Here is a 26118-nt window from a genome sequence, read left to right on the forward strand (position 1 = left end):
CCTGCTGGTCTGGCGAGCCCAGCTGCCAGGCTGGCGTATAAAGCCAGGACTGCTGCAGCTCGGACACGAAGCCAGTGTTCAAGGACAGTCATGGGGATGAAGTCTGTCCTGCTGGGCCAGGTCCTGGTGCTGCTCTGGGTGTCTGCAGCTTGGGCTGAGGTCCTGGTGCAGCCAGATTTTGATGCCAAGAAGGTACTGGAGGCTTCCATGCTGTGCTGTGGTGGGGGCTGGGGGCTGGGCTTCTGCCGGAAACCTCAGTGATGGGGTCATAGTAACAGCTCTCTCCACCTGCTGGGCCTCAGTCTCAGTTCTGCGACCCCTTTATTTATTTTTTATTTAAAAAATTGATTGATTTTATTTTTTTGATTAAAAAATTTTATGTATTGAGTTTTAGAGAGAGAGAGGAAGGAGGAGAGAGAGAGAGAAAGAAACATTGATTTGTTGTTCCACTTATTCATGCATTCATTGGTTGATTCTTTTATGTGCCCTGACTGGGGATTGAACCCACAATCTTGACGTGTGGGGATGACGCTCTAACCAACTCAGGTATCTGGCCAGGGCCTGTGACTCCTCTAGACGGGCTCTCCATGTAACCCTGAAAACACTCTGTCTGGGTGAGGTGATTATGGACCCATTTCACAGTGGGGCACTGAGGCTCACAGTGGTGATGTGGCCTGCCCCAGGTAAGCGTTTGCAGAACACAGTTCTTGTCGAACCCAGGCTCAGACCCGAGAGGCGAACACTCCGGAGACCCGGCTAACGAGCCCCAGTTCCGGGTTGTTGGCCTTGAGCTCCTGGGGTCCCTGAGCCTGCCAGTCACCCGGCTACCTCGCAGTTCTCAGGCCTCTGGTACGTGGTCTCCATGGTCTCCGACTGCAAGGTCTTCCTGGGCAAGAAGGACCACCTGCTAATGTCCACCAGCACCGTCACAGCCACAACGGGGGGCAACCTCAGTGTCCACATGGAGTTCCCTTGGTGAGCCCGGTTGGGCGGGGTGTAGCTGGCGGGGTCAGGGGCGATGGGCAGCTTTGGAGAGTGAGTGGGCTGTGCACCCCCAGGGTTGACGGCTGTAACCAGGTGGACGCTGAGTACCTGAAGGTGGGCTCTGAGGGGCACTTCAGAGTTCCAGGTAGGTCCCGCCCCACCATCTTCAGAGGCACCTGGTGCCAGTTCTCCATGGGATGAGATGGGACTGTCCTTTTACCCAGGATCCTCGCTCCATCACCATCCCCTGTCCCTCCCCTTCTGACATTCGAAGCAGAGGCTGGGGTGGCTGGGAGTCCGTGCCCGGGCCCCTGCAGCTTTTCCTCCTCTGCAGCTTTGGGCTACCTGGACGTTCGCATCGTGAACACAGACTACAGCTCCTTCGCCGTGGTCTACATCTCCAAGGAGCTGGAGGGGGCGCTCAGCACCACGGTGCAGCTCTACAGTGAGGCGCCCCCTCCCGCCCCTCCCAGGCCCCGCGCGGCTCTCTACCCAGGGTCCCGCCCCTTCAGGACCCGCCCCAAATCCTCCTTTGTCCTCCTTGTCACCCAATCCTGATTCTGGGCCAGGCTGGGGGGGGGGGTGCGGTGGGAGCCGCAGGACTCCACAGCGCTTTGGATGGGTAGGGATTGACCGGAGGCGCCTCTGAGGGCTGAACACTCAGGCGCCTCTCTGGCCTCCTGCGGTTGGGGGACCCATTTTCCCCAGCTGCCTGAGACCCTACACCGGGGCTGAGATCCTATGTGGCTTTAATTTCCGGGGGATTGGCAGAATGGAGGTCCCCAAGGTGGGGGGGAGGTTGAGGTGAGGGCGGAAGGGTGGCCTTGGGAGCTGCAGGAAAAGATGCCTATGGGCGGGGGGCCCGAGGGAACATGGCCAGGGAGAACAGCTAGTGGGTCCCCAATCTCCGGGACATCCTGTGTGACTTAGGAAAGGGCGCCCCTCTGGGCCGATTCCAGTCCCCACCGGCCCCTTAGCCAGGCAGACACTTTCACGCACAACTTGCCTGAGCTCGGGTGACCGACCTGCTGTCAGCCCTCAAGGAAGCGAGGCCAGGAGACACCTGTCTCCCCTCCGGCGTCACAGAGGCTTTGTTCTGCCCCAGGTCGCACCCAGGAAGCGAGCCCCCAGGCCCTGAAGGCTTTCCAGGACGTCTACCCGACTTTGGGGCTCCCGGATGATATGATGGTCATGCTGCCCAAGTCAGGTACCCTCGCCAAGCCCCGCCTCCGCACAGGCCACGCCCGCAAAGTGGCGTCTCTCCGGGCCCGCCCCCGGCAAGCCCCGCCTCCGACCAGGCCACGCCCACAAAGCGGCGCCTCTCAAGACCACGCCCACAAAGCAACGCCTCCCGGGCTCCCGCCCCCTCCAAGACCCGCCCCCACCCTCTTTCTAGATCCCTGAGTTTGCGGGGCGGAGGCTGGGCTGGCTGCAACGCCAACCACTGCTACACACAGCCCCTTTCTTCCCCCAACACATGTCAAGGGAGAGGTTTTGGGGAGCCCAGGAGGGAGGGTCTTTCGGCTCTACCCTCTGGGGGGTGGCTGTACCGAGCCCCACAACACCCAGGGGTGGAGGGCTGCAGAAAGCCGTGGGCAGTTCCTGCCAGCTCAGCCTCTCACGGACTGTCTTCCTTCCCACAGATGCGTGCTCCTCAGAGGGCGAGAAGGCACCCTGATCCTTGCGGATCCTTCCCAGGGGGAGGACAGGGTAACTCCTCCCTTCCGTCTGCAGGGCCTGTGTGGGCTGCACCCCTTCCTCACCAGGCCTCTGCTCTCTCACCCAAGAGTCCCCTCCCCACCAAATCCACTCTGCATTGTTCTGCCTGGTCTGTGCGCTTCAGGTCTCAGCTTACATACACATCACCTCCTCCAGGAAGCCTCCACTGATTTCCTAGGTCTGCCATAACAAATTGCCACAAATGGGGTCACTTAAAACGAGATGCTTACCCTCTCACAGTTCTGTAGGCCACAGGTTTAGAATCAAGGGTGGGCAGGGCTGTTTTTTTCTGGGGCTGTAGAGGAGAATCCCTGTCTCTTCCAGCTCCTGGGGGTGCAGGCCATCCTGATGTCCCTTGGCTTGTCGACACGTCATTCCCTTCTCTGCATTCCTTGTCACGTGACTGTCTTCCCTCTGTGCCTCTGTGCCCAAATTTCCTTCTGATAAGGACACCTGTCACTGGATGTGGGGCCCACCCTAAATCCAGGGTGATCTCATTTTGGGATCTCTAGCTGATAACTTCTGAAAGACCCTATTTTCAAAAAAGTTCACATTCAGAGTTCCAGGTGGACTTGAATGTTGGGGGGACTCTATCCAAGCCAGTGCAGTCTGTGTCCCCATTTGCCCTACCACACCTCCTGGGCACTGGACCCTGCCTTGTGATGGCCTGAATGCTCACCCTTACCCTGAGGGTCCCACTACATGGGAACCACCACTTTCTAGTTCCGTGCCAGCACGAGGGTGGGTCCCCAGGAGCCCTTGGCAGCACGGAAGAAGGTGAACTCTTGGGGACACCTTCCCCCAAAGTAGACACCAGGGAACCGCCAGGCCCCTTACCTAACTTCACTGAAAAGAATTTGGGAACCTTAATAAAATAATAACTAATGGGTACGACACGACAGCCACCTGCCTTAGGAGGGGACCCTTGGACCTCTCCTGACAGTTATGGTGTTTACACGGTGGGGGCTTCCTCCTTATCCTGCAGTCTGTGTTTTCTGTGTCCTTCATGTCATCTGGGCTCCCTGGCTGTCCTGGCTACTAACCCAGGGGCGCTGGGCACATTTGGATCGTTGTAACTTTCCACGGGTTTAAATGACGCTGCTCAGCACCCTCCTGGCGCCGTCTCCGGTCACACCTGTGGTGGGTTTCATGTCACTTCCCCCGTGAGAGGAGAGGGGGTAGGGAATGGAGCCAAATCACAGTGTTCCAGAAGGTTCTCCCTGTGGAGAATGTGAGCCCTGTCTTCCTGCTCTGTGCCCCACCCCCTCATGATCTTAAAAAGAAAAAGACAGCTTTGGGGGTAAAGTGCCTCACATGGACCCTCTTTCGGGGGCTGATCTGTGGGCTTGGACCCTCTCTCGGGGGCTGATCTGTGGGCTTTGTTGTGGTTTCACGGCTTTCTTCCATGTCAGCCCCCCTCTCTACCAGCCAGCCAGCCAGCCAGCAAGGCACGGGGCACTATGGCTGGATCCCTAGGACCCTGGGGTAGGGGGCAGCCCTGGGGCCTCCGGGGGGAGCAGCAGTGGGTGTGTTTCAACATTTGCAGAAGTGTGGGTGGCAGGATCTCTCACCTGGACCTTGCAGGAGATGCGTGACCAGGAGCAGCGCAGCCGGGGGCATGGGAGGAGGATTTGCTGAGTGAGTGGGTGGGTGGAGAGACCATGCTTTTCTTGTCTGTCCCTGCAGGGCGAACAGGACAGCAGGCCTCGCTGTCCTCATGCCGGCCAGACCCTCGGTCCTCCCTTTGCTCCAGGCCTTGCTCCGCCCCCTCCTCTCCCTCCCCCTCCCCAGTGGGGCGCCTTCCACTCAATAAACAGATTCTGCAAGCTCCAGCCTCCTCACCTCTTTGGAGAGGCCCCCAGGGAGAGCACCGCAGGCCCCCTCTTGATCCTGGGCTTCTGGGGAAACTGAGTCAGGGAGGTGGGTGTGAAGGGGACTCTGGCTGCAGGGCTCCTCCTGGCTGAGGGGCAGGAGGCTCCAGCCAAGCTTGGCGCCCGCGGGGAGATGCATCTTCAGGAGCATCCGGCACCCTCACACTTGACCCCCATGGGTGTACAGCACCTGTGGGAAACGAATGCACCCTGTGTGGTCAGCCCTGCGGTGGGGGCTCTGCTCTGGGTGCAGGAGCTGGAGGCGGGGCAGTACAGCCGCTTTGGGGTCTCCCTCCCCTCACCGGGGTGACCTGGAACTTGGGCACATACGTAACCCTCTGTGAGGCCCCGAAACGGGGTCATGGTGGTGGGCAGCACACTTCTAACCCTCGCCTGCCTGCCGGCCTGGCTCACGATGGGCTGCTGGACACGCGCGGTGAGCCCGTGATGTTCCTTGTCTGGCAGATGTGGAAGTTGAGGTATACAGATGTCAGGGACTTGCCCAGCAAGGGGTCAGGCTGCAGTTCAGGCCCAGGGGTCAGACTGCAGAGCCTGGGCTCTAAGCTGACCCCGGAGGAGAGAGATGTGGGGGCTGAAAAGCCCTCGCCCAGGCCCATGCCTCTGACATCCTCCTCCCTGACGCAGGGCCCAGTGGTCCTCCCCGTAGGTCCTCCCCGTAGGTGCTCTGAGCGTCCAGGCTGTGTCCGGCACACGCACTTCAAAGGGCCAGGCGTGGGGTGGGGCAGGAAGGTGCTGGAGGTCCTGCTTCATTGCTCAAGGTGCCCTGCAGCCCTCACAGGGCGGGACCTGTCCTCCTCCAGCCCCTGGTCACCCAGACACCTGCAGGTGTCCCCCACACTTCCTGTTTTCCTTCTGGCCATACCCATGGCTTATTATAATCCTGGGGCTGGGGTCAGCCTGTCCTCAGCCTGTCCTCAGCCTCCCCCTCCCCACTAACCCTGCCCTTTGGATGGTCCCCCTTGTTCTCCAGTGTGTCAGCCTGCGCTGGGCCACCCTGTCCTATCTTGAGCCCCTGAACCCAACCTGACAGCCTTTGTTGGAGGGCAGTGCCACACTCAGAATCCAAGGTGGCCCGTCCCCCCTGGTGAGCGGGACCTCCACTTAGCCTGGAGCCATTTCAGGGTGGGCTTTCCTGGCCCCAAGGCAGAGAAGCTGGGGTCCCACCTTGCTGTGCACTGTGGGGGCCGGAACGAGGGGTGTAGGGCGCTTGGCGTGGGTCTGGCACAGGGTGGGGCTGAGTATTACGGGTGTTATCACGGCGGGAGAGGATGCAAGGAACAGGAAGGAGAAAAATAATTGGCAGGTGCATCAGACTGGCTTGACCCCACCTCCGTCTCCTGTGGCCTCCGCCCCCGCCCCCGACTGGGCCTCAGAGGTGCTCCCTCTGCAGGAAACGCCCCCCCCCCCCAGACCTCCCAGGCAGAAGAAACCCCTCACTCATTCCCCCAACCCTGAGGGCGGGACCCGGCTCCACTCCTGGGCGGCACTGAGCCAGCCCTTGGAGCCTTTGTCCCACGACTCATCAGAAAGAGCCTGGAACCTCTGTGTGGGTGGGGAGGTGCCTGGGAGCGTGCCGTCAGCCGGCGTGGGCTGCAGGCGGGGTCTTGTGCTGCCCCAGTGGGCGTGGCGACGCCCTCGCGCTCTCAGAACCCCAGGCGGGCTCCCGTGCCAAGTCCGCCATCGTTCCCACCAGCATGGCTGTGGGCGTCCCAGGACCTGGGTGGCATTTTTGCAGAAATGACGAGTTTCTCCGAGCTGTCTGTGGCCAAGTTTGCCTGGTGACGTTCTCGGGGGATTGCATCACACTGGCTGTCCCTCGGCTATAAACCCAGGCCCCGGAGGGCGGAGGCTTGGTGAGTGCTAACCCGCGATGGAGGCCAGGTTGCTGGGTGCCGTCCTGGGCGTTGTCGTGGTGCAGGTGGAGATGGCCGTGCTGAACCTGGACCTGCAGAAGGTGGCTTCTCTTCCTTGCCTTGGGCAGCTTGGGTCAGCTTGGGCCCGAGGGTCCAGCTACTCCCGTTCCCCGTCCTCCAATCCCCAGCTGATGCTGGAGCAGCTCCCTGGGGGTCCGAGGGTCCAGCTACTCCCGTTCCCCGTCCCTCCAATCCCCAGCTGATGCTGGAGCAGCTCCCTGGGGGTCCGAGGGTCCAGCTACTCCCGTTCCCCGTCCTCCAGTCCCCAGCTGATGCCAGTCAGGCCCAGGGGTCAGACTGCAGAGCCTGGGCTCTAAGCTGACCCCGGAAGGTTGGCCCTCACAGCTCCCTGGGGGCCCGAGGGTCCAGCTACCACTGTTCCCCGTCCCTCCAATCCCCAGCTGATGCTGGAGCAGCTCCCTGGGGGTCCGAGGGTCCAGCTACCCCCGTCCCCCGTCCTCCAATCCCCAGCTGATGCTGGAGCAGCTCCCTGGGGGTCCGAGGGTCCAGCTACTCCCGTTCCCCGTCCTCCAATCCCCAGCTGATGCTGGAGCAGCTCCCTGGGGGTCCGAGGGTCCAGCTACTCCCGTTCCCCGTCCTCCAGTCCCCAGCTGATGCTGGAGCAGCTCCCTGGGGGTCCGAGGGTCCAGCTACTCCCGTTCCCCGTCCTCCAGTCCCCAGCTGATGCTGGAGCAGCTCCCTGGGGGTCCGAGGGTCCAGCTACTCCCGTTCTCCGTCCTCCAGTCCCCAGCTGATGCTGGAGCAGCTCCCTGGGGGTCCGAGGGTCCAGCTACTCCCGTTCCCCGTCCTCCAGTCCCCAGCTGATGCTGGAGCAGCTCCCTGGGGGTCCGAGGGTCCAGCTACTCCCGTTCCCCGTCCTCCAGTCCCCAGCTGATGCTGGAGCAGCTCCCTGGGGGTCCGAGGGTCCAGCTACTCCCGTTCCCCGTCCTCCAGTCCCCAGCTGATGCTGGAGCAGCTCCCGGGGGGTCCGAGGGTCCAGCTACTCCTGTTCCCTGTCCTCCAATCCTCAGCTGATGCTGGAGCAGCTCCCTGGGGGTCCAGGACCTGTCCAGGTTGGCCCTCACAAGGGCCGGTAGCTGAGGGTCTGTCTGAGTTCAGTCGGCCTGCTCTCTCCTTGGGGGGCAGGGCCCAGGGATGGGCAGGGGCAGAGTCCCCTCTGAGGGTCCTCTGAGGGCAGGCTTGTGTTCTCAGCCAAGCCTCTGGTCCTCCAGGGACTCAGGGCCTGGGGCTCAGTGTGGCCACCTCATGCTCCTGGGTCGGCGGAGCCCTTCCCCCTCCTGCCCCTGCACATGGGTGGGAACCGGAGGAGGCCTGTCCCCGCGGGCCGGTGGCTGGGGGCGCTGGTTCCCACCCAGAGGCGTCTGTGCCTGGGTCCCTTCCTTGCTGGGTCTGTGCTGGCTGTCTGACCAGGAGAACATCAGCGGCTCAGAGGTGACAGACACTGGGGACACAAATTATTTTCTGTTGCAAAAATGATCAGTTTCGCCCTGGCCGGTTGGCTCAGCGGTAGAGTGTCGGCCTGGCATGCGGGGGACCCGGGTTCGATTCCCGGCCAGGGCACATAGGAGAAGTGCCCATCTGCTTCTCCACCCCTCCCCCTCTCCTTCCTCTCTGTCTCTCTCTTCCCCTCCTGCAGCCAAGGCTCCATTGGAGCAAAGATGGCCCGGGCGCTGGGGATGGCTCCTTGGCCTCTGCCCCAGGCGGCAGAGTGTCGCCCCCTGGTGGGCGTGCCGGGTGGATCCCGGTCAGGCACATGCGGGAGTCTGTCTGACTGTCTCTCCCCGTTTCCAGCTTCAGAAAAATACAAAAAAAAAAAAAAAAGATCAGTTTCAAAAAGTTTCAGATGGAAGTTGTGGACTCTGTGTGGATTTCCGAAGGCAGGAGCTCCCTCCCACAGTAAGGTGGGGCAGAGCTGTGCCTCTTCCACAAGGAGAGGGCTGCCGGCTGCCCATGGTCCCGCAGGGCCATTTGCTGCTTCCTGGTGGTTATCACAGTCTGCGGCCCTCTCCAGCCCACCCCTAAGGGCTCTCTAACCACCTCTGCCCTCTGGCGTCCCTTCCTCAGGACAGGCAACAGCAGAGGCCATTGTCCTGGGAACTGCAGACAGGCCCGGGTGGAGAGAGGCTGTCTGTTGCCGGAAGGGACCCCTTGGAAGGATGACCATCTGATGCTTTGCCACTGAGTCCTGTGGCTGCCCGCTGACCTGTCAAAACTGGCCAGCTCTTTGCCCGGGGAGGCCGGGGGATCAGACCCCTGGAGCCCAGAGACGGAGACCTCCCTCTGGCTGCCCCAGACGGGCTTGGCTCTGCCTCCTCTCTAGATTGCAGGATTCTGGCGGGAAGTCGGTGTGGCCTCCAACCAAACCCTGACACTGAAGACCCCGAAGAGGCTGGAGGCCTTGTTCCTGAGCTTGAGTGGGGATGCACTGAATGTGAAGGCTGCGTACAGCCAGTAAGGGGCCAGCCCCCCAAGCTCGGGGAGGAGCAGGCGTGCGCCCAGGTGCCTGGGGTCCGCTTGCTGGATCCGCTGTGGCTGTCAGATTTGGATGGTGTTGTCACTTTGGTGGACCAGCCCTCTCTGTGTCCACTGCCCGAGACCTTGACTCTACATCCCTGCCCCACCCTGAGACCAGACCCCTAGGCTCCGAGAGCTACAGCTCCCGAATATAAGCATAGAGTTTTGATAAAAAGTCCCATCAATGTGTAAACAAGGAAAATGAGCTTCAGGGCAGGTGGCTCCATGGAGGTCACACAGCTGTGGGGGTGAGGCTGGCAGGGCCCTGTTCTGCATCTCTGTTCTCCTCGCCCTGTTGCAGTCCTTCCTGAAGACACACGCCCCCCCCCCCCCCAACCCTGACTGTGCCCAGCAGGAGGACTGCAGCCTGGCTTTTTCCTAATGAGCACTTTGCTGCCTTTCAGCTCAGGAAGTTGTGAGACAGAAAATATAGTGGGCTCAGAAATAGATGTTTCGGGGAGATTTGTTTTTTCTGGTAAGAACCCTTGCCCTGTTGCTGCAGTTACAACCCCCTGGCTCTGCCCACCAATGATACTTGGCCTTGCTTGTCCCTATGCTGTCCCCTTACTTGTCCTCTTACTGTTAACTGTACTGTTCCACACACTGTTCCTTATGCTGTCCTCCACACTGTTCCATACACTGTTCCCCATACTGTTCCCTGTGCTATTTCCCTCAATGTTCCCTATACTGTCCTCCATGCTGTTCCCCACACTGTTCCCTGTGCTGTTCTCTTCAGTGTTCCCTATGTTGTTCCCCACACTGTTCCCTGTACTGTTCCCCACATTGTTTCCTATGCTGTCCTCCACACTGTTCCCTATGCTATTCTCCACATTGTTTCCTATACTGTTTCCCACACTGTTCCCTGTGCTGTTCTCTTCAGTGTTCCCTATGTTGTTCCCCACACTGTTCCCTGTACTGTTCCCCACATTGTTTCCTATGCTGTCCTCCACACTGTTCCCTATGCTATTCTCCACATTGTTTCCTATACTGTCCTCCACACTGTTCCCTATGCTATTCTCCACATTGTTTCCTATACTGTTCTCCACACTGTTCCCTATGCTGTTCCCCACACTGTTCCCTGTACTGTTCCCCACACTGTTCCCTGTACTGTTCCCCACATTGTTTCATATGTTGTTCCCAACACTGTTCCCTGTGCTGTTCTCCACACTGTTTCCTATACTGTTTCCCACACTGTTCCCTGTGCTATTTCCCTCAATGTTTCCTATGCTGTTCTCCACATTGTTCCCTATGCTGTTCCCCACACTGTTCCCTGTGCTGTTCTCCACATTGTTCCCTATACTGTTTCCCACACTGTTCCCTGTGCTATTTCCCTCAATGTTCCCTGTGCTGTTTTCCACACTGTTTCCTATGCTTGTTCTCTGTTCCCTGAATGCTTCCGCTTGCCCCAGACTCTTCCATTTTCTCACCAATAAACCTGTCATACTTCAAGACCTACTCTAGTCCTCCACCCCTCCACCCTCACCCCAGGCACTAGGAGTGGGTCGGGCAGTGGGTGGGGAGAGGATGAGAGTCTGACCCCAAGGTGCGCTGGTCTGCACCTGGTCTGCACAGTCTTGCCCCTTGGGCTTGTTCTGCAGGCCGCAGGGAAATCCACGTGATCGACACGGATTACGATCGCTACGCCATCCTGAGGCTGTCCCTCCACTGGCAGGACAAGGAATTCCATGTGCTCAAGTACTTCAGTAAGCGCACCTGGGGTGGGGGGCGTTCCCCGCCGCTGTCCTGCCCGGGCTGCCCCATTGAGACCCCCCTCTCCCCAGCTCGCAGCCTGGAGGACGAGTACGAACCAGGGTTCTGGAGGTTCCGGGAGCTGACAGCAGACACCGGGCTTTACCTGGTGGCCCGGCATGGTGAGCTCCAGGCGTGTGGGACGGGCAGGGGGCTGGGAGCCCCATGGGTGAGCTCCAGGCGTGTGGGACGGGCAGGGGGCTGAGAGCCCCGTGGGTGAGCTCCGGGTGTGTGGGACAGGCAGTGGGCTGGGAGCCCCCTGGGTGAGCTCCGGGCGTGTGGGACGGGCAGTGGGCTGGGAGCCCCGGCATGGTGAGCTCCAGGCGTGTGGGACAGGCAGTGGGCTGGGAGCCCCGTGGGTGAGCTCCAGGCGTGTGGGACGGGCAGGGGGCTGGGAGCCCCGTGGGTGAGCTCCGGGCATGTGGGATGGGCAGTGGGCTGGGAGCCCCGTGGGTGAGCTCCAGGCGTGTGGGACGGGCAGGGGGCTGGGAGCCCCGTGGGTGAGCTCCGGGCATGTGGGACGGGCAGGGGGCTGGGAGCCCCGTGGGTGAGCTCCGGGCGTGTGGGACGGGCAGTGGGCTGGGAGCCCCGTGGGTGAGCTCCGGGCATGTGGGACGGGCAGTGGGCTGGGAGCCCCGTGGGTGAGCTCCGGGTGTGTGGGACGGGCAGTGGGCTGGGAGCCCCGTGGGTGAGCTCCGCGCATGTGGGCTGGGAGCCCCGTGGGTGAGCTCCAGGCGTATGGGACGGGCAGTGGGCTGGGAGCCCCGTGGGTGAGCTCCGGGCATGCGGGCTGGGAGCCCCGTGGGTGAGCTCCAGGCGTGTGGGACGGTCAGTGGGCTGGGAGCCCCGTGGGTGAGGTTCAGGCATGTGGGACGGGCAGTGGGCTGGGAACCCCGTGGGTGAGCTCCGGGCGTGTGGGACGGGCAGTGGGCTGGGAGCCCCGTGGGTGAGGTTCAGGCATTTCCTGCAGCCCCTCACGCTGCCCGTGTCCCACAGGGAGGTGCGCCAGGCTCCTGAAGGAGGTGAGCCTTCACCCCGTCTGCTCTGAGTCCCCGCTGAGACCCCGGCACGTGGGAGCTCCAGCTCCTCCAGGGCCTGGGCCTCCAGGGCGGTGACAACAGGCTGCCAGGCGGGGGCCCGGGAGGCTGGGGTGCAGGGGCAGGGCTGGCTGGGGCGGTGGAGGGGAGGGGAGGCTGGCCCTGCCCCCGCCTTTCCAGCTAGCAGGGCGTGAGGGGCTGCTGGGGGCTCTGGCCGCTCACGTCCCAGCTGGGTGGGGCCCTGTGGGCACCGTCTCAGGCCCCCACGGCCCACACATGCCAACCCGTCACCTGTCGACCCCTCTGTCTCAACACAGCCTGGGAGGTAGGGACTGTCACCCGCTCTGCAGGTAGAGAAACGGGCCATGCTTTGCTCAGAGCCCCACAGCGGCCAGAACACCCCGTCCGACCGTGGCCCTGATTGCTGCCCCCAGGGCCTTCGGAGTGGGCAGCCTCTGAGCCCCCTTCTGTGTCGCAGGAGCTGATCTAGGAGCCTGTCCCCAGGCCTGGATGCTGGGAGCCCTCACCTGCCTATCCCGCCCTGCCCGATGGTCAACAGCACTGGCTCCAAATAAAATCCATCACCACATCTGCTGCCTTGAGTCTTTCCTGGGGGGCCGAGGGGTGACAGGTGGGGGTGGGGGCGTGTGTGCTTTCCATGACTGCCCTAAAAATGACACCATGGCCACCAAACGTGAACCGTGTTGGGCGCCAGCCCTGGTTGGACCTCTGCCAGCAGGGGGCTGAGTCGGGGGCCACGTGGCTCAGGCAGGATGGTGGCTCCCTGCTCTCTCCCTTTCTCGCGTCCGAGGGTCCTGCCCAGCCCTGCTCAGAGCCTGCAGGTCAGGCTGCCCACGGTCACCCTGCCTGCTACGGCTCATCCTGCTCCCTGGAGCCTGAGGCTGCCCCAGGCCAGGTCCCTTACCCCGAGCCCAGAGCAGGCCGGTGGCTGAGTGCCGTGGGCAGAAGATCATGGACAGGTGACAGCAGGGACAAGCCCGGCGCCGGGAGGGAAGGGAACATTCCCAACTTGGCTGGTTGCAGAATGTAAAATAGTGTTTGGATCTGGCTTGAGCCCTGGCACGCTCGGGGCTTCCTCCAGGGCCTGGCAGGGGTTTCTGGAATGTCCCCTGACCACGGTCAGTCTTGTTGTCAGGCCCCGAGAGTTCGGGGTACTCCCCGGGGGCGTGAGTAAGAGGTGGTTCTGGGGGACCACCTTGCTCAGGCTCCCCCGTGGCTGCGGAGGGATTGGGTCCCTGCGCGGGGTCAGTGGCTTCCCTGGCCACCTCCATGCTGGTGAAACTGCCAGGAAGGGGCTGCTGGGAGCCAGGGGGTCCCGGGCCGCAGAACCCCAGCTGCTGCTTAGCAACCAGAGCAGACCGCCCCGAATCCGGGCAGATGGAGGGCGGGGCTGAGGGGGCTCCCTTGTCCCAGCAGACTTCACTTCAAAGCCCAAGTTGTTTTTTTTTCTTATTTGTTTGTTTATTTTGAGAGAGAGAGAGAGAGAGAGAGAGACACGGGAAGGGAGAGAGACGAGAAGCATCCACTCGCCGTTGCTCCACTTGAGTTGTTCCTGGATCGAAAAGCACACGTTTTAGGATCAATTCACGAAGATGAAGGGGACCGCCGGCCCCACTCCGTCCAGCCTGGGCTGACCACTCCCCGTGTCCTAGGGTCAGGGGCCCGGCCACTGCCTCTGTGGGGTCCAACCACTGGCCGCTCCTTAGAGCTGTGACCCCCAAGAGTCCCTTCTGCATTTTTCGTTCAGCTCTTTCCCCCCCGCCCCCCTCTGTCTCTCCCCTCACACGTCGAACCCAGCGGCCGTGAGCTCTGGAGCCCCCACCTCTCTGTCTGTCCCATGCCTGTGGGTGAGGATCAGGAGAGCACTCGGGGGGGGGTGGGAGTGGGGGGGGGGTCAAGGGCAGTGACAACCATTGGAATTATGTGGCCGCCCACCTGCTGGTGGTGAACTTGGGCAGGTGGGTCCTATCTTTTGCACATCTCCTCACTTGAAAGAGGAGCCTCCCTTCTGGCCTGGGGGACAATGTTGTGGCTTAAGGGCCAGAGGCCCAGGGGGGTGGGCGCCTTCGGCTCCTGGCTGGGTCACTGGCCTGTGCCTAATTGGCGATTTGGTGACCACTGTGAGGTCTTCAAAGGACTCAGTTCAGCAGCCAGCGGGACTGGAAGGGGCCAGGACATCCTGGTCCACTCCGTACTGCCCGCAGCCCTGGGCTGGGCTGGGCAGCGTCAGCATGGCGGGGGCACCTGTGTCCTTGGTCTCACCCCACTGACTGGAGGCCCTCTTTCTGCCCGACGGGCGGGCTTCGAGTGCATGTGCCCGTGTCCTGCACATGTCTTGGGTCCACGGTGGGGACACAGAGAGCCACACAACAGAGGCCTGTGCCGACCATGCAGACGGGACACTACTCGAGAAAGCGGAGGGCCCCCGTGTGGAGTGAGTGTCTGGGCAGCCGTGGGGTCCCGGCACAGTGACCACCACCTCGCACACGTTGCCAACCTGCTGTCCTGGGGAAAACCTTTCCCTGCAGTCACGATGTCCCGGCAGGTCACATCCTGTCCTGTCCTGTCCTCTTACCCTGAACACCCTGGAGGTTGGCACTGCTTTGCAGCCACAGGACGCACAGTCTGAGAGCCCTGGGGTGACCATTACTGAGGGAGGAGGGCCAGGGCCCAGCGGGATGGTTACCATGTGATCGCCGACAGCAACTGCCCCCTTGTTCAATGGGGCAGCGCCCCCTTGGGCCTGGTGGTGGGTGTACGGTTACCAGTGGGCCTGGCACATGCTGCCCCCACCTGCTTAATGAAGCCAGCCTGTCCCAAGTGTCCACGGGGAACGATTTAAACCCCAGGGCCTGGCGCCCAAGCCCATGGACCCGGTGTCTTAGGGAGCTGGCCCGAGCTGCCCATCTCCATGGACATGAAGGGCGCACTGCTCACAGTCCTGCTGGGACTGTGCATGACACTGGCGGCCAGCACACAGGACTTAGCGTCGAAGGACTTTGACCTTGCCAAGGTAGCCAGCTCGGGGCACCCGCCGCGGGGGCCTGTCGCCCTGGGCATGCCGGGGAGCCCTCCAGGATCGCCTGCTCTGGAGCCCCTGCCAGCTCCCCAGTGTGGGTGCCCCTGGAACTTTCCGGACCACTGTCCCACTCCGTGGAGAGGGGGCGGCCTCAGTCCCAGACTCGCGTGTGTCCTGCAGCAGCTCCCTGTTCCGTCAGTTTTCAGGCCTCTGGTATGAGATCGCCTTTGCCGCCAAGCTCCAGGACTCGGCCCTGAAGGCCAGGAAGTCAGGGGCCGTGCTGGTGGAGCTGAAGCAGGGCCACCTGGCCCTGACCGCCTCCTATGACCAGTGAGTGAGGTGCAGAAGGGCAAGGCTCCTCCCCGCCCGTGCGCTGTGGTCACCCTTCCAGGACGATGGTTTCAGCACAGGGATGCTGAGGGTAAACCTTTCCAGACCAGGGCCCCGCAGAGCAGAGCAGCCGTCCCAGGGGGACCCTCCTAAGATGCCCTCCTAAGACGGGGCATGAGGTGACCTCTGACCCAGGGGCTCATCCTCCAGCGCTGCCCTTGGGGGACCCCTTCTCTCCAAGGTGTCAGGGCCCCTGGATCAAGCGTGGCCTGGCCGCCATTGGTAGGCTGCTCTTCCTGGCACCCTGGACCCTGGCAATCCCTGCTGTGAGGCCCTGAGGGCTCCCTGTGCACTTGGCTCGGGCATTTATTTATTTATTTTTTTTATTATTTTTTTCTGAAGCTGGAAACGGGGAGGCAGTCAGACAGACTCCCGCATGCGCCCCACCGGGATCCACCCAGCACGCCCACCAGGGGGCGATGCTCTGCCCCTCTGGGGCATCGCTCAGTCGCGACCAGAGCCACTCCAGTGCCTGGGGCAGAGGCCCAGGAGCCATCCCCAGTGCCTGGGCCATCTTTGCTCCAATGGAGCCTTGGCCGCGGGAGGGGAAGAGAGAGACAGAGAGGAAAGAGGGGGGGAGGGTGGAGAAGCAAATGGGCACCTCTCCTGTGTGCCCTGGCCGGGAATTGAACCTGGGACTTCCACACGCCAAGCCGATGCTCTACCACTGAGCCAACCGGCCAGGGCCCTGGCTCGGGCATTTTAAGGGTTGGGAGAGGCAGGATCGGTCTACTCCCAGAGGGCGGTTTCCTTCTGCCCAGCTGGACACAGAGGGCCAGGCAGGGGTCCAGCTGTCTGGAAGATTCCCAGGGGTCTCAGGGCTGCCCTTTGTCCAGGGTGGTGGGCCCGGTGTCGGGGACAGCTGGCTGCAGGGGTCTGTGCTCCCCAGTGATAACCAGTGTGTGAAGGAGAAGAGCCTGGGCTTACAGGAGGACATTCCAGGGAAGTTCAAACTCTTCAAGGCGTCAGGTAAGGAGCTGCCTGAGGCCCCAGTCCTGACACCTGCTGGGCTCCCTCCAGGTGTGGAGAGTGCCACTGGCGGGGGCGGGGGGGTTCCTCCAGCTGTGCCCCACTGTGCCCCACTGTGCAGTGGGGATGATTTGTCCTGTCCCTCGTGGCTCCTGCTCAGCCCCTGCTGGAGAACAAGGGCAGCCCCGTGCCCTCCCGAGGGGGCCTGGTCTCAGTGGGGTGCTCCTGGTCACCCTGGGCTGGAACCCTCAGTGTGTGGCTCCATGCCAGGCCTGCCTTCCCCGCCTCCATCTCTGTCCTCAGCTCCACGATCGCTGTGCACCCTCCTGTCTGAAATGCCTAGAAAATGTCTAATTAGATGTCTTTTTTTTTGAGAAAGAGAGAGAGAGAGGAAAAGAAGAGAGAGAGAGAGAAAGAGAGAAGCATCAACTCATTGTTCCACTTAGTTGTGTACCATTGATTGCTTCTCATGTGTGCCCTGACTGGGGCTCAAACTAGTGACCTTGGGGTCAAGCCAACACCCTCAAGGATCAAGCTGGTGATGCTGGGATCCGTGACACTGGGCTCGAGCCAGCTAACCTTGAGATCGAGCAGGTGCTACCTCAGGATCGGGGACCCCAGGGTCGGGCTGCACACCCCGGGATAGATCTGGTGACTTCTGTCCTCTGGGGCAATACTCTATCCACTGTGCCAGCGGCCAGGGCTCATTAGGCATCTTTTTGTCCTGGTCGGCAGGGTCCCCTGTCCCCCATCTGCAGGAAGGTCCCCTCAGGAAACCCAGAAGGCCCACTCCAACCCTCTGCATGTGTGTGGGTGTGTACGTATGGGTGTGCGTGTGCGCGTGTGTGTGTGTGTGCACGCGGGCTGGCCTGCAGGAGGCCTTGAGGACCCTCCGAGCCTGGGAGCTCTGTGTTTGGCTTGTTTGCCAGGAACCAAAGACATTCAAGTGGTGGCCACGGACTACAAGACCTATGCCATCATGGACATCACCTTCCACCAAGGACTGAAGGGCCACAGGGTCCTGAAACTCTACAGTAAGCCCGCTGGGACCAGACGGGGGTGCATGTCCGCTGTCCTACCTGTGCCTGGGCCCAGCCCCACCGTGGGGTCCCAGCTCCGACAGAGTCCAGAGAGAGCTGGGAGCTGGCTGGGGCAGGTAGGGAGGACGGGAGGGGGCTCTGGTGTGCATCCGGCGCCCCCCCCCAGCCAGCCGGCACCCCTCCCTCACAGGCCGGAGCCTGGAAAACAAAGGGGACGCCTTGAAGAGGTTCCACGAGCTGGCCGAGCAGCACGGGTTCTCGGAAAAGCACGTTCACGTGCTCAGCTGGGACCGTGAGTGCGGGGACCGGGGCGGGGGGTGGGGGAACAGCTGGGACCGTGAGTGCCGGGACAGGGGTGGGGGTGGGGGAACAGCTGGGACCGTGAGTGCCGGGTCGGGGGTGGGGGGGTAGGGGGGTGGGGGGGCGGGGACAAGGCCTGCCCCACCCCCGGGGAGCCCCGCCCCGCCCCGCCCCCGCCGCCCCCGCTCATCCTTCCCGTTGTCCACAGTGAACTGCGCCAACTTGCTGCAGGCGGTGAGAGCTCGTCCCCGCACGCAGCCGCCGCTGGGGCTGCCTCTACTTCTTCCGTCACCCGTGGGAAGAGGGGCCGGGGTCTGAGGGTGCAGGGCTCCCTCGGTGGCAGTCAGAGCCAAGGCGGCCAAGCCATGCGGGCCACCTGAGGGACAAGCCCTTTGACCGGTTGCTCCGCCAGCGGGTGGGGTCCGGGGACCCGGCCCTGCAGCCCCTCACGCTGCCGGTGTCCCACAGGGAGGTGCGCCAGGCTCCTGAAGGAGGTGAGCCTTCACCCCGTCTGCTCTGAGTCCCCGCTGAGACCCCGGCACGTGGGAGCTCCAGCTCCTCCAGAGCCTGGGCCTCCAGGGCGGTGACAACAGGCTGCCAGGCGGGGGCCCGGGAGGCTGGGGTGCAGGGGCAGGGCTGGCTGGGGCGGTGGAGGGGAGGGGAGGCTGGCCCTGCCCCCGCCTTTCCAGCTAGCAGGGCGTGAGGGGCTGCTGGGGGCTCTGGCTGCTCACGTCCCAGCTGGGTGGGGCCCTGTGGGCACCGTCTCAGGCCCCCACGGCCCACACATGCCAACCCGTCACCTGTCGACCCCTCTGTCTCAACACAGCCTGGGAGGTAGGGACTGTCACCCGCTCTGCAGGTAGAGAAACGGGCCATGCTTTGCTCAGAGCCCCACAGCGGCCAGAACACCCCGTCTGACCGTGGCCCTGATTGCTGCCCCCAGGGCCTTTGGAGTGGGCAGCCTCTGAGCCCCCTTCTGTGTCGCAGGAGCTGATCTAGGAGCCTGTCCCCAGGCCGGGATGCTGGGAGCCTTCACCTGCCTATCCCGCCCTGCCCGATGGTCAACAGCACTGGCTCCAAATAAAATCCATCACCACATCTGCTGCCTTGAGTCTTTCCTGGGGGGCCGAGGGGTGACAGGTGGGGCTAGGGGCATGTGTGCTTTCCATGACTGCCCTAAAAATGACACTATGGTGTCAACCTGGAATGCTGAGGTTGCCAGTTCAAATCCCTGGGTTTTCCCTGTCAAAGCATATACAGCAGAGTCAGGAACTTTTTTGGCTGAGAGAGCCATGAACGTCACATATTTTAAAATGTAATTCCGTGAGAGCCATACAATATGTTTAACACTAAATACAAGTAAATGTGTGCATTTTATGTAAGACCAACACTTTTAAAGTACAATAAGTCTCTGAATTCTTTTTAATAATGTTGTTATGCTGTTGCTAACCAATGATGAATAAAGTACTTCTTACCATTAATGCGACTTCTGGTGCTGCATGGTTTTGCTGATGGCTTTGTAGTCTGGTTGATACGTGGTGAGGTTAAGCTTCATGCAGGTGTTGAGACTTCCATTTGTTAAATGTGATTGTAAGTTGGTCTTAACGTTCATTAGATGTGAGAAAGACTGCTCACATGCATACGTAGAGCCAAACACTGTCAGTACAGCAATACTCACACGCTGCAGTGTGTGGTATGTGACGGGAAGTGTGTTCCAAGTTTTGACAATCAGCTGGTCCACAGGTTGAAGTTTTTACATTTCTCCCCACTTGTGTTTGCTCGCCAACTCTGCTTGCTGTCGTGCAAGTCTTTCCAAATCTTCATTCAGTGACTTGAACTTATTCACCCACTTGTCTGAGGCCTTCAGGTCAGCAGCTTGTAGCTCAGAATCTCTGACGGAGACACCAGGGATGTAACTCAGGTCAGTGCTGTCCACTGCACACTCGTGTGGATGGGTGATGAACTTAAAAAGACAAGTGTGCTCATGAAATTCTCCAAAATGTGCTTTGAATGATTGCAGGAGATTATATGTGAAGCCCACTAGCTGCTGGAGATCAAGATGTTGAGCAGGGTCACTTGCTGTGCATGCATCTTTAAACTCTCCCAGTTTTTCAAAGTGTAGTAAATGACCTGTTTCAATGTCCTCAATGAAGAGTTCCAGCTTGTTTTCAAATGCAAACACTACTGTGAAAGGGATAAGACTATTTCCAACGCCTTGCATTTTCACATTGAGCTGGTTCAGATGTTTAGTCATGTCCACGAGATAGTAGAACTTCAAGAGCCACTCAGTGTTAGCTAACTCAGGATGCTCGACGTTTTTTTTTGTTTGTTTTGTTTTTTGTATTTTTCTGAAGCTGGAAACGGGGAGAGACAGTCAGACAGACTCCCGCATGCGCCCGACCGGGATCCACCCGGCACGCCCACCAGGGGCGACGCTCTGCCCACCAGGGGCGATGCTCTGCCCCTCCGGGGCATCGCTCTGTTGCAACCAGAGCCACTCTAGCACCTGGGGCAGAGGCCAAGGAGCCATCCCCAGTGCCCGGGCCATCTTCGCTCCAATGGAGCCTTGGCTGCGGGAGGGGAAGAGAGAGACAGAGAGGAAGGAGGGGGGGGGGTGGAGAAGCAAATGGGCGCTTCTCCTATGTGCCCTGGCCGGGAATCAAACCCGGGTCCCCCCCACGCCAGGCCGACGCTCTACCGCTGAGCCAACCAGCCAGGGCCATTGACGTTTTTCATTTCAAGAAAAATCCAGATTTCGCTCAGACAAGCTGTGAAACGGCTGAGCTCCTTCCCTCTTGACAACCAACGCACTTTGCTGTGCAGAAGCAGAGCAGGATAATTATTCCCAACTTCATCCAGCAGTGTTTTAAACTGGCGATCATTTCAAGCTCGGGCAAAAATAAAGTTGACCACCTGAATGACCAGCCACATCACCTCACCAAGCTGCTCGCCACACATCTGAGCACAAAGCACCTCCTGAAGTAGGATGCAGTGAAAACTTAGGATGGGTCTCTTTTCATGTTCATGAAGAAGTGCTACGAATTCTCTGTTTTTCCCTACCATGTATGGAGCACCATCAGTACACACTGAAATGTTTATCCATCGCTAGATTTTTTTCTTTAGCAAACTCAGTGAAAGACTTGAATAAATCCTCCCCTCTTGTTGTCTCTTTCATAGGCAAAACAGCAAGACTTTCTTCACATGCTGCATCACCGACAGCATACCTTGCAATCATGCTGACCTGGGATAAATGGCTTACGTCTGTTGACTCATTCAAAGCGAGAGAAAAGAATGGTGCTGCATTTATGTCCTTCACTTGTGTTGCCTCAATTTGATTTGCCATCATGATGGTACAATCGTGAACAGTTCTTGCCGACAGAGGCATGTCTTTTTATTTTTATTTTTACAGAGACAGAGAGAGAGTCAGAGAGAGGGATAGATAAGGACAGATAGGAACGGAGAGAGATGAGAAGCATCAATCATTAGTTTTTCATTGTAACACCTTAGTTGTTCATTGATTGCTTTCTCACATGTGCCTTGACTGTGGGGCTATAGCAGACCGAATAACCCCTTGCTTGAGCCAGCAACCTTGGGTCTAAGCTGGTGAGCTTTGCTCAAACCAGATGAGCCTGTGCTCAAGCTGGTGACCTCGGGGTCTCAAACCTGGGTCCTCTGCATCCCAATCTGATGCTCTATCCACTGCGCCACCACCTGGTCAGGTGAGGCATATCTTTTATTCGTTTGATTATCTTTTTTTTTTTTTTTGGTTTTTTTTTTCTTTCATTTTTTTCTGAAGCTGGAAACAGGGAGAGACAGTCAGACAGACTCCTGCATGCGCCCGACCGGGATCCACCCGGCACGCCCACCAGGGGCGACGCTCTGCCCACCAGGGGGCGATGCTCTGCCCATCCTGGGCGTCGCCATGTTGCGACCAGAGCCACTCTAGCGCCTGGGGCAGAGGCCACAGAGCCATCCCCAGCGCCCGGGCCATCTTTGCTCCAATGGAGCCTTGGCTGCGGGAGGGGAAGAGAGAGACAGAGAGGAAGGAGAGGGGGAGGGGTGGAGAAGCAGATGGGCGCTTCTCCTGTGAGCCCTGGCCGGGAATCGAACCCGGGTCCTCCGCACGCTAGGCTGACGCTCTACCGCTGAGCCAACCGGCCAGGGCCTCGTTTGATTATCTTGTCTTTATCCGAAAAGTCGTCAAAAAGTTCATTGGCAACATCAAGCATGAACATTTTGGCATACTCCCCATCTGTGAATGACTTTCCGTTTCTCACAATTGCTAAACACCAGCAAAGCTAGCTGAATTCCAGTCACCTTGTTGGTTCCAAACACGGAGTTGCTGCTGACTAGCTTGCACTCTGCACAGTAGCTCTTTTTTTTTTTTCATTTTTCCGAAGCTGGAAATGGGGAGGCAGTCAGATAGACTCCCGCATGTGCTCGACCGGGATCCACCCGGCACGCCCTCCAGGGGGCGATGCTCTGCCCCTCTGGGGCGTTGCTATGTTGCATCCAGAGCCATTCTAGCACCTGAGGCAGAGGCCACAGAGCCATCCCCGGCGCCCGGAGCCTCGGCTGTGGGAGGGGAAGAGAGAGACAGAGAGGAAGGAGAGGGGGAGGGGTGGAGAAGCAGATGGGCGCTTCTCCTGTGAGCCCTGGCCGGGAATCGAACCCAGGACTCCTGCACACCAGGCCAACGCTCTACCGCTGAGTCAACCGGCCAGGGCCTGCACAGTAGCTCTTGACATGCTTTCTTCCTGCTGTCTCCCGCTGGATATTTCGATGCAAATGTAGTATGGCGTGTGTCGACGTGCCGCTTTCTATTTGACTGTTTCACTGATGCAATTTTATCATTGCATATGACACACTGCAGAACCTGCTCTCTCCACAAAGGCAAATTCCGCTGTCCATTCCTGCTGAAAAGTACAATACTCATCTTTTTTCTTTTAGCCATGTTCTTCATAGAAAGGGTTTCTGCAATTAGCTAGCTGACTACTTGATTAAAAGGAGGGAAGTTTACTTCCTGACCTCACAACGACCCGTGTACGTTAGGCATTATCCAATAAAAATTTGGTGTTGTTCCGGAGGACAGCTGTGATTGGCTCCAGCCACCCATCACCATGAACATGAGCAGTAGGAAATGAATGGATTGTAATACATGAGAATGTTTTATAATTTGAACATTATTATTATTTTTATTAAAGGTTTGTCAAAAAAAAAAAAAAGATTTGTCTGTGAGCCAGATGCAGCCATCAAAAGAGCCACACCTGGCTCACGAGCCATAGGTTCCCGACCCCTGATATACAGGAAGCAATTACTGCTTCTCTTCCCTTTCTCTCTCTCTCTCTCTCTCTCTCTCTCTCTCTCTCCTTCCCCTCTCTCTAAAAATCAATTTTAAAAAATCTAAAAAAAATTAATAAAAAAATAATAACACATGGCTGCCGAACGTGAACCGTGTTGGACGCCACCCCTGGTTGGACCTCTGCCAGCAGGGGGCTGAGTCGGGGCCCACGTGGCTCAGGCAGGATGGTGGCTCCCTGCTCTCTCCCTTCCTTGCGTCCGAGGGTCCTGCCCAGCCCCGCCCTGCTCGGAGCCTGCAGGTCAGGCTGCCCACGGTCACCCTGCCTGCTACGGCTCATCCTGCTCCCTGGAGCCTGAGGCTGCCCAGGCCAGGTCCCCTGAGCACAGCTCTTGGTTCAGATGTCTCATATCTATCTATCTATCTATCATCTATCTATCTATCTATCTATCTGTCTATCTATGTGTCACTCATCTCTCTGTAGTCTATCATTATCAATCTATCATGTATGTATGTATGTATGTATGTGTCTACCATCTATCTATGTATCTATTCCTCTGTCTAAAAGGGCAAATTTTGGTAAATCGTATTTTTCTGTACATTTATCTCTTTCATTTAAGATTTCAATGTTATATGCCTGAATGTCAGCAAAGTACTTTCTGTTGACAAAATTTTTTCCCTTCTGTCCCAAGTGTCACTTCACCCTACGTCTTGTCAGTTCTTACCTCGTGTGCTTATGGTCTGTCCATCTTTTCCTTATTTGTCTGAGCTGGTGATTTGCCTGTTCTGTTAGTTTTTCAAAGGATTTTGATTCATTGATTGCATCTGCTACTTTCTTTCTTTTTTTTCTTTCCAGTGATTGGCAGGGAGGCAGAGACAGACTCCTGTCTGCTCACTGACTGGGATCCCCTTGGCAAGCCCCCTACCAGGCAATGCCCTGCCCATCTGAGGCCACTGCTTCATTGCTTGGCAACTGAGCTATTTTTAGTGCCTGAGGTGGAGGCCATGTAGCCATCCTCAGTACCTGGGGCCAACTTGCTTGAACCATTTGAGCCATGGCTGCAGTAGAGGAAAAGAGGGAGAGAAAGAGAGAGAGAGAGAGAGAGAGAGAGAGAGAGAGAGAAGGGGGAGGGGGAGGGATGGAGAAGCAGATGGGCGCTTCTCCTGTGTGCCCTGACCGGGAATCAAACTCTGAACTTCCCCATGTCTGTCCAACACTCTACTGCTGAGCCAACCAACCAGGGCCTACTTTCTATTCTTTACCTATAATTCTTGGCTTTTGTTATTATTACTTTCCTATGGTTTAGTTTACTTTGTTGTTCTTTGTCTCATTTTTAAAAATTAAATTTATTGAGGTAACATTGGTTATTAACATGAGATAAATTCCATGTAAATACGATAATGTGATATGTGTCTAGCACTGGGGGAGGTGTCTTATTTTCATCCTTTCATTTTTAGTGGTATAAATGCTTCAGGCTATAATGGTTTCCCTCCGATCACTGTTTTATGACATTTATTTTAAATAAATTCTGTAACTTTAGTTCATGTATTTTTCTTTCATCCAAGAGTATTTTTTCTTTTTCAAAATAGAAAGTTAAGAAATGCCCTAGTTTTATTGTATTTTCATCAGAGAAGGTTGTGATATTTCTATTTCACGAGCCTGATGGCTTTAAAAATAGTCAGTTTTTGTGCGTGTTCTACTCTGTGTTACTGTAGTCGGCCGTTAGGCGTGAGTGGAGGTGGAATGGTGGACCGGGTGCACGGGGCCGCCTGGGGCGGAGGGCCCTGGTTGCCTAGCAACCGGCAGGACTCCAAGTCCTTCCGCAGCCATTAACCCCTGGAGATGACAGCCGGGTTCCGGCTCCAGACCCCGCGAGGCCACGAGGCCAGGGGAGCCAAGCCCAGGGCTGACATCAGAGCCCACTGCAATGACTAACGACCACGGTGCTGACCAGTCAGTGGAGGCCACGACCCTGAAGGGCCACCACCCCCGGCAAGCTGGTCAGTAGTCTACGGAGATCCTCCCGAGACCTGCGGATGGAGCCCCGAGTAAGGGGGACCTTGTGCGGCTCTCTCTGTATGGAGCACCCCGGGCTTCCCCACCCCCTTCCTTCCCCGGGGGGCTCCCCGCCACCCCTCTTCCAGAGCCCACCCAAACCTCTCCTTCCCCTTTCGTCTCTCTAACCTGTTTCCTGAGCCCGTTTCTTCCACGGCTCACTTCTCCTGCCTTTGTGACTTTTTCTTTTCTTTTCTTTTTTTTCAAGTGAGAGGAGGGGAGATGGAGAGACAGACTCCCACATGCACCCCGACCGGGATCCAATCGGCAACCTCCATCTGGGGCCGATGCTCGAATCAACCAAGCTATCCTCAGTGGCTGAGGCCGATGCCTGGACCAACCGAGTCACTGGCTGTGAGAGGGGAAGAGAGAGAAGGGGAGGGGGAGGGGTGAAGAAGCAGATGGTCGCTTCTCATATGTGCCCTGACCAGGGATCGAACCTGGGACCGAACCTGGGATATCCATACACTGGGCCTACACTCTATCCACTGAGTCAACTGGCCAGGGCCCTCTGTTACTTTCTTTATTTTTTTTATTTTTATTTATTTATTTATTTATTTTTTAAAGAGACAGAGAGAGAGTCAGAGAGAGGAATCGACAGGGACAGACAGACAGGAACGGAGTGATGAGAAGCATCAATCATTAGTTTTTCGTTGCGCATTGTAACATCTTGGTTGTTCATTGATTGCTTTCTCATATGTGCCTTGACCGTGGGCCTTCAGCAGACCCAGTAACTCCTTGCTGGAGCCAGCGACCTTGAATCCAAGCTGGTGAGCTTGTGCTCAAACCAGATGAGCCTGAGCTTAAGCTGGCGACCTTGGGGTCTCAAACCTGGGTCCTCGGCATCCCAGTCCGACGCTCTACCCACTGCGCCACCGCCTGGTCAGGCCCTCTGTGACTTTCTAAATAAACTTTCTCTTATAGTTTGAATCCTGCCTCTGAGTTCTCTCTTAGCCGGAACTCAAGTACCGAGATCACTGACCCAAGGTCTAACACCTGGTGCTGGTTGCCACGGCTAACGTTATCGTGCTGTGGAATGATGGTAAACCCTTCCGGTCTGGAGTGGGTTCCAGGCCCCTGTGTCCTGCCCCAGGGTGGGCAGTGACCAGCCGTCAGCAGTTCAGGGCTTCTAAGGCTCTGCTGCCTCCCGTGTGCTCTGGGGGCTTCAGACTAGCTTGTCTCTCACCTAGACAGG

At 58.5% G+C, this 26118-nt stretch overlaps 2 protein-coding genes across 2 annotated transcripts; both read left to right on the plus strand.

Moving 5' to 3' along the window:
* The first annotated feature begins 34 nt into the window (after positions 1 to 34).
* Positions 35 to 4535, plus strand: LCN15 (lipocalin 15). Its single transcript, XM_066254597.1, has 7 exons — positions 35 to 192; positions 836 to 975; positions 1059 to 1129; positions 1319 to 1429; positions 2090 to 2191; positions 2628 to 2694; positions 4390 to 4535. The coding sequence occupies exons 1-6, from the start codon at positions 91 to 93 to the stop codon at positions 2660 to 2662; spliced, it is 561 nt and encodes a 186-aa protein (XP_066110694.1). The 5' UTR covers positions 35 to 90; the 3' UTR covers positions 2663 to 2694; positions 4390 to 4535.
* A 1930-nt stretch (positions 4536 to 6465) lies between these two features.
* LCN8 (lipocalin 8) lies at positions 6466 to 11907 on the plus strand. Its single transcript, XM_066259815.1, has 6 exons — positions 6466 to 6549; positions 8850 to 8980; positions 9448 to 9518; positions 10642 to 10746; positions 10825 to 10914; positions 11789 to 11907. Exons 1-6 carry the CDS (start codon positions 6466 to 6468, stop codon positions 11905 to 11907), a joined length of 600 nt encoding a protein of 199 aa, XP_066115912.1.
* Positions 11908 to 26118: the final 14211 nt, after the last annotated feature.

This window comes from Saccopteryx bilineata, chromosome 2, assembly GCF_036850765.1.
Source record: "Saccopteryx bilineata isolate mSacBil1 chromosome 2, mSacBil1_pri_phased_curated, whole genome shotgun sequence".
NCBI classification, from domain to species: Eukaryota; Metazoa; Chordata; class Mammalia; order Chiroptera; family Emballonuridae; genus Saccopteryx; species Saccopteryx bilineata.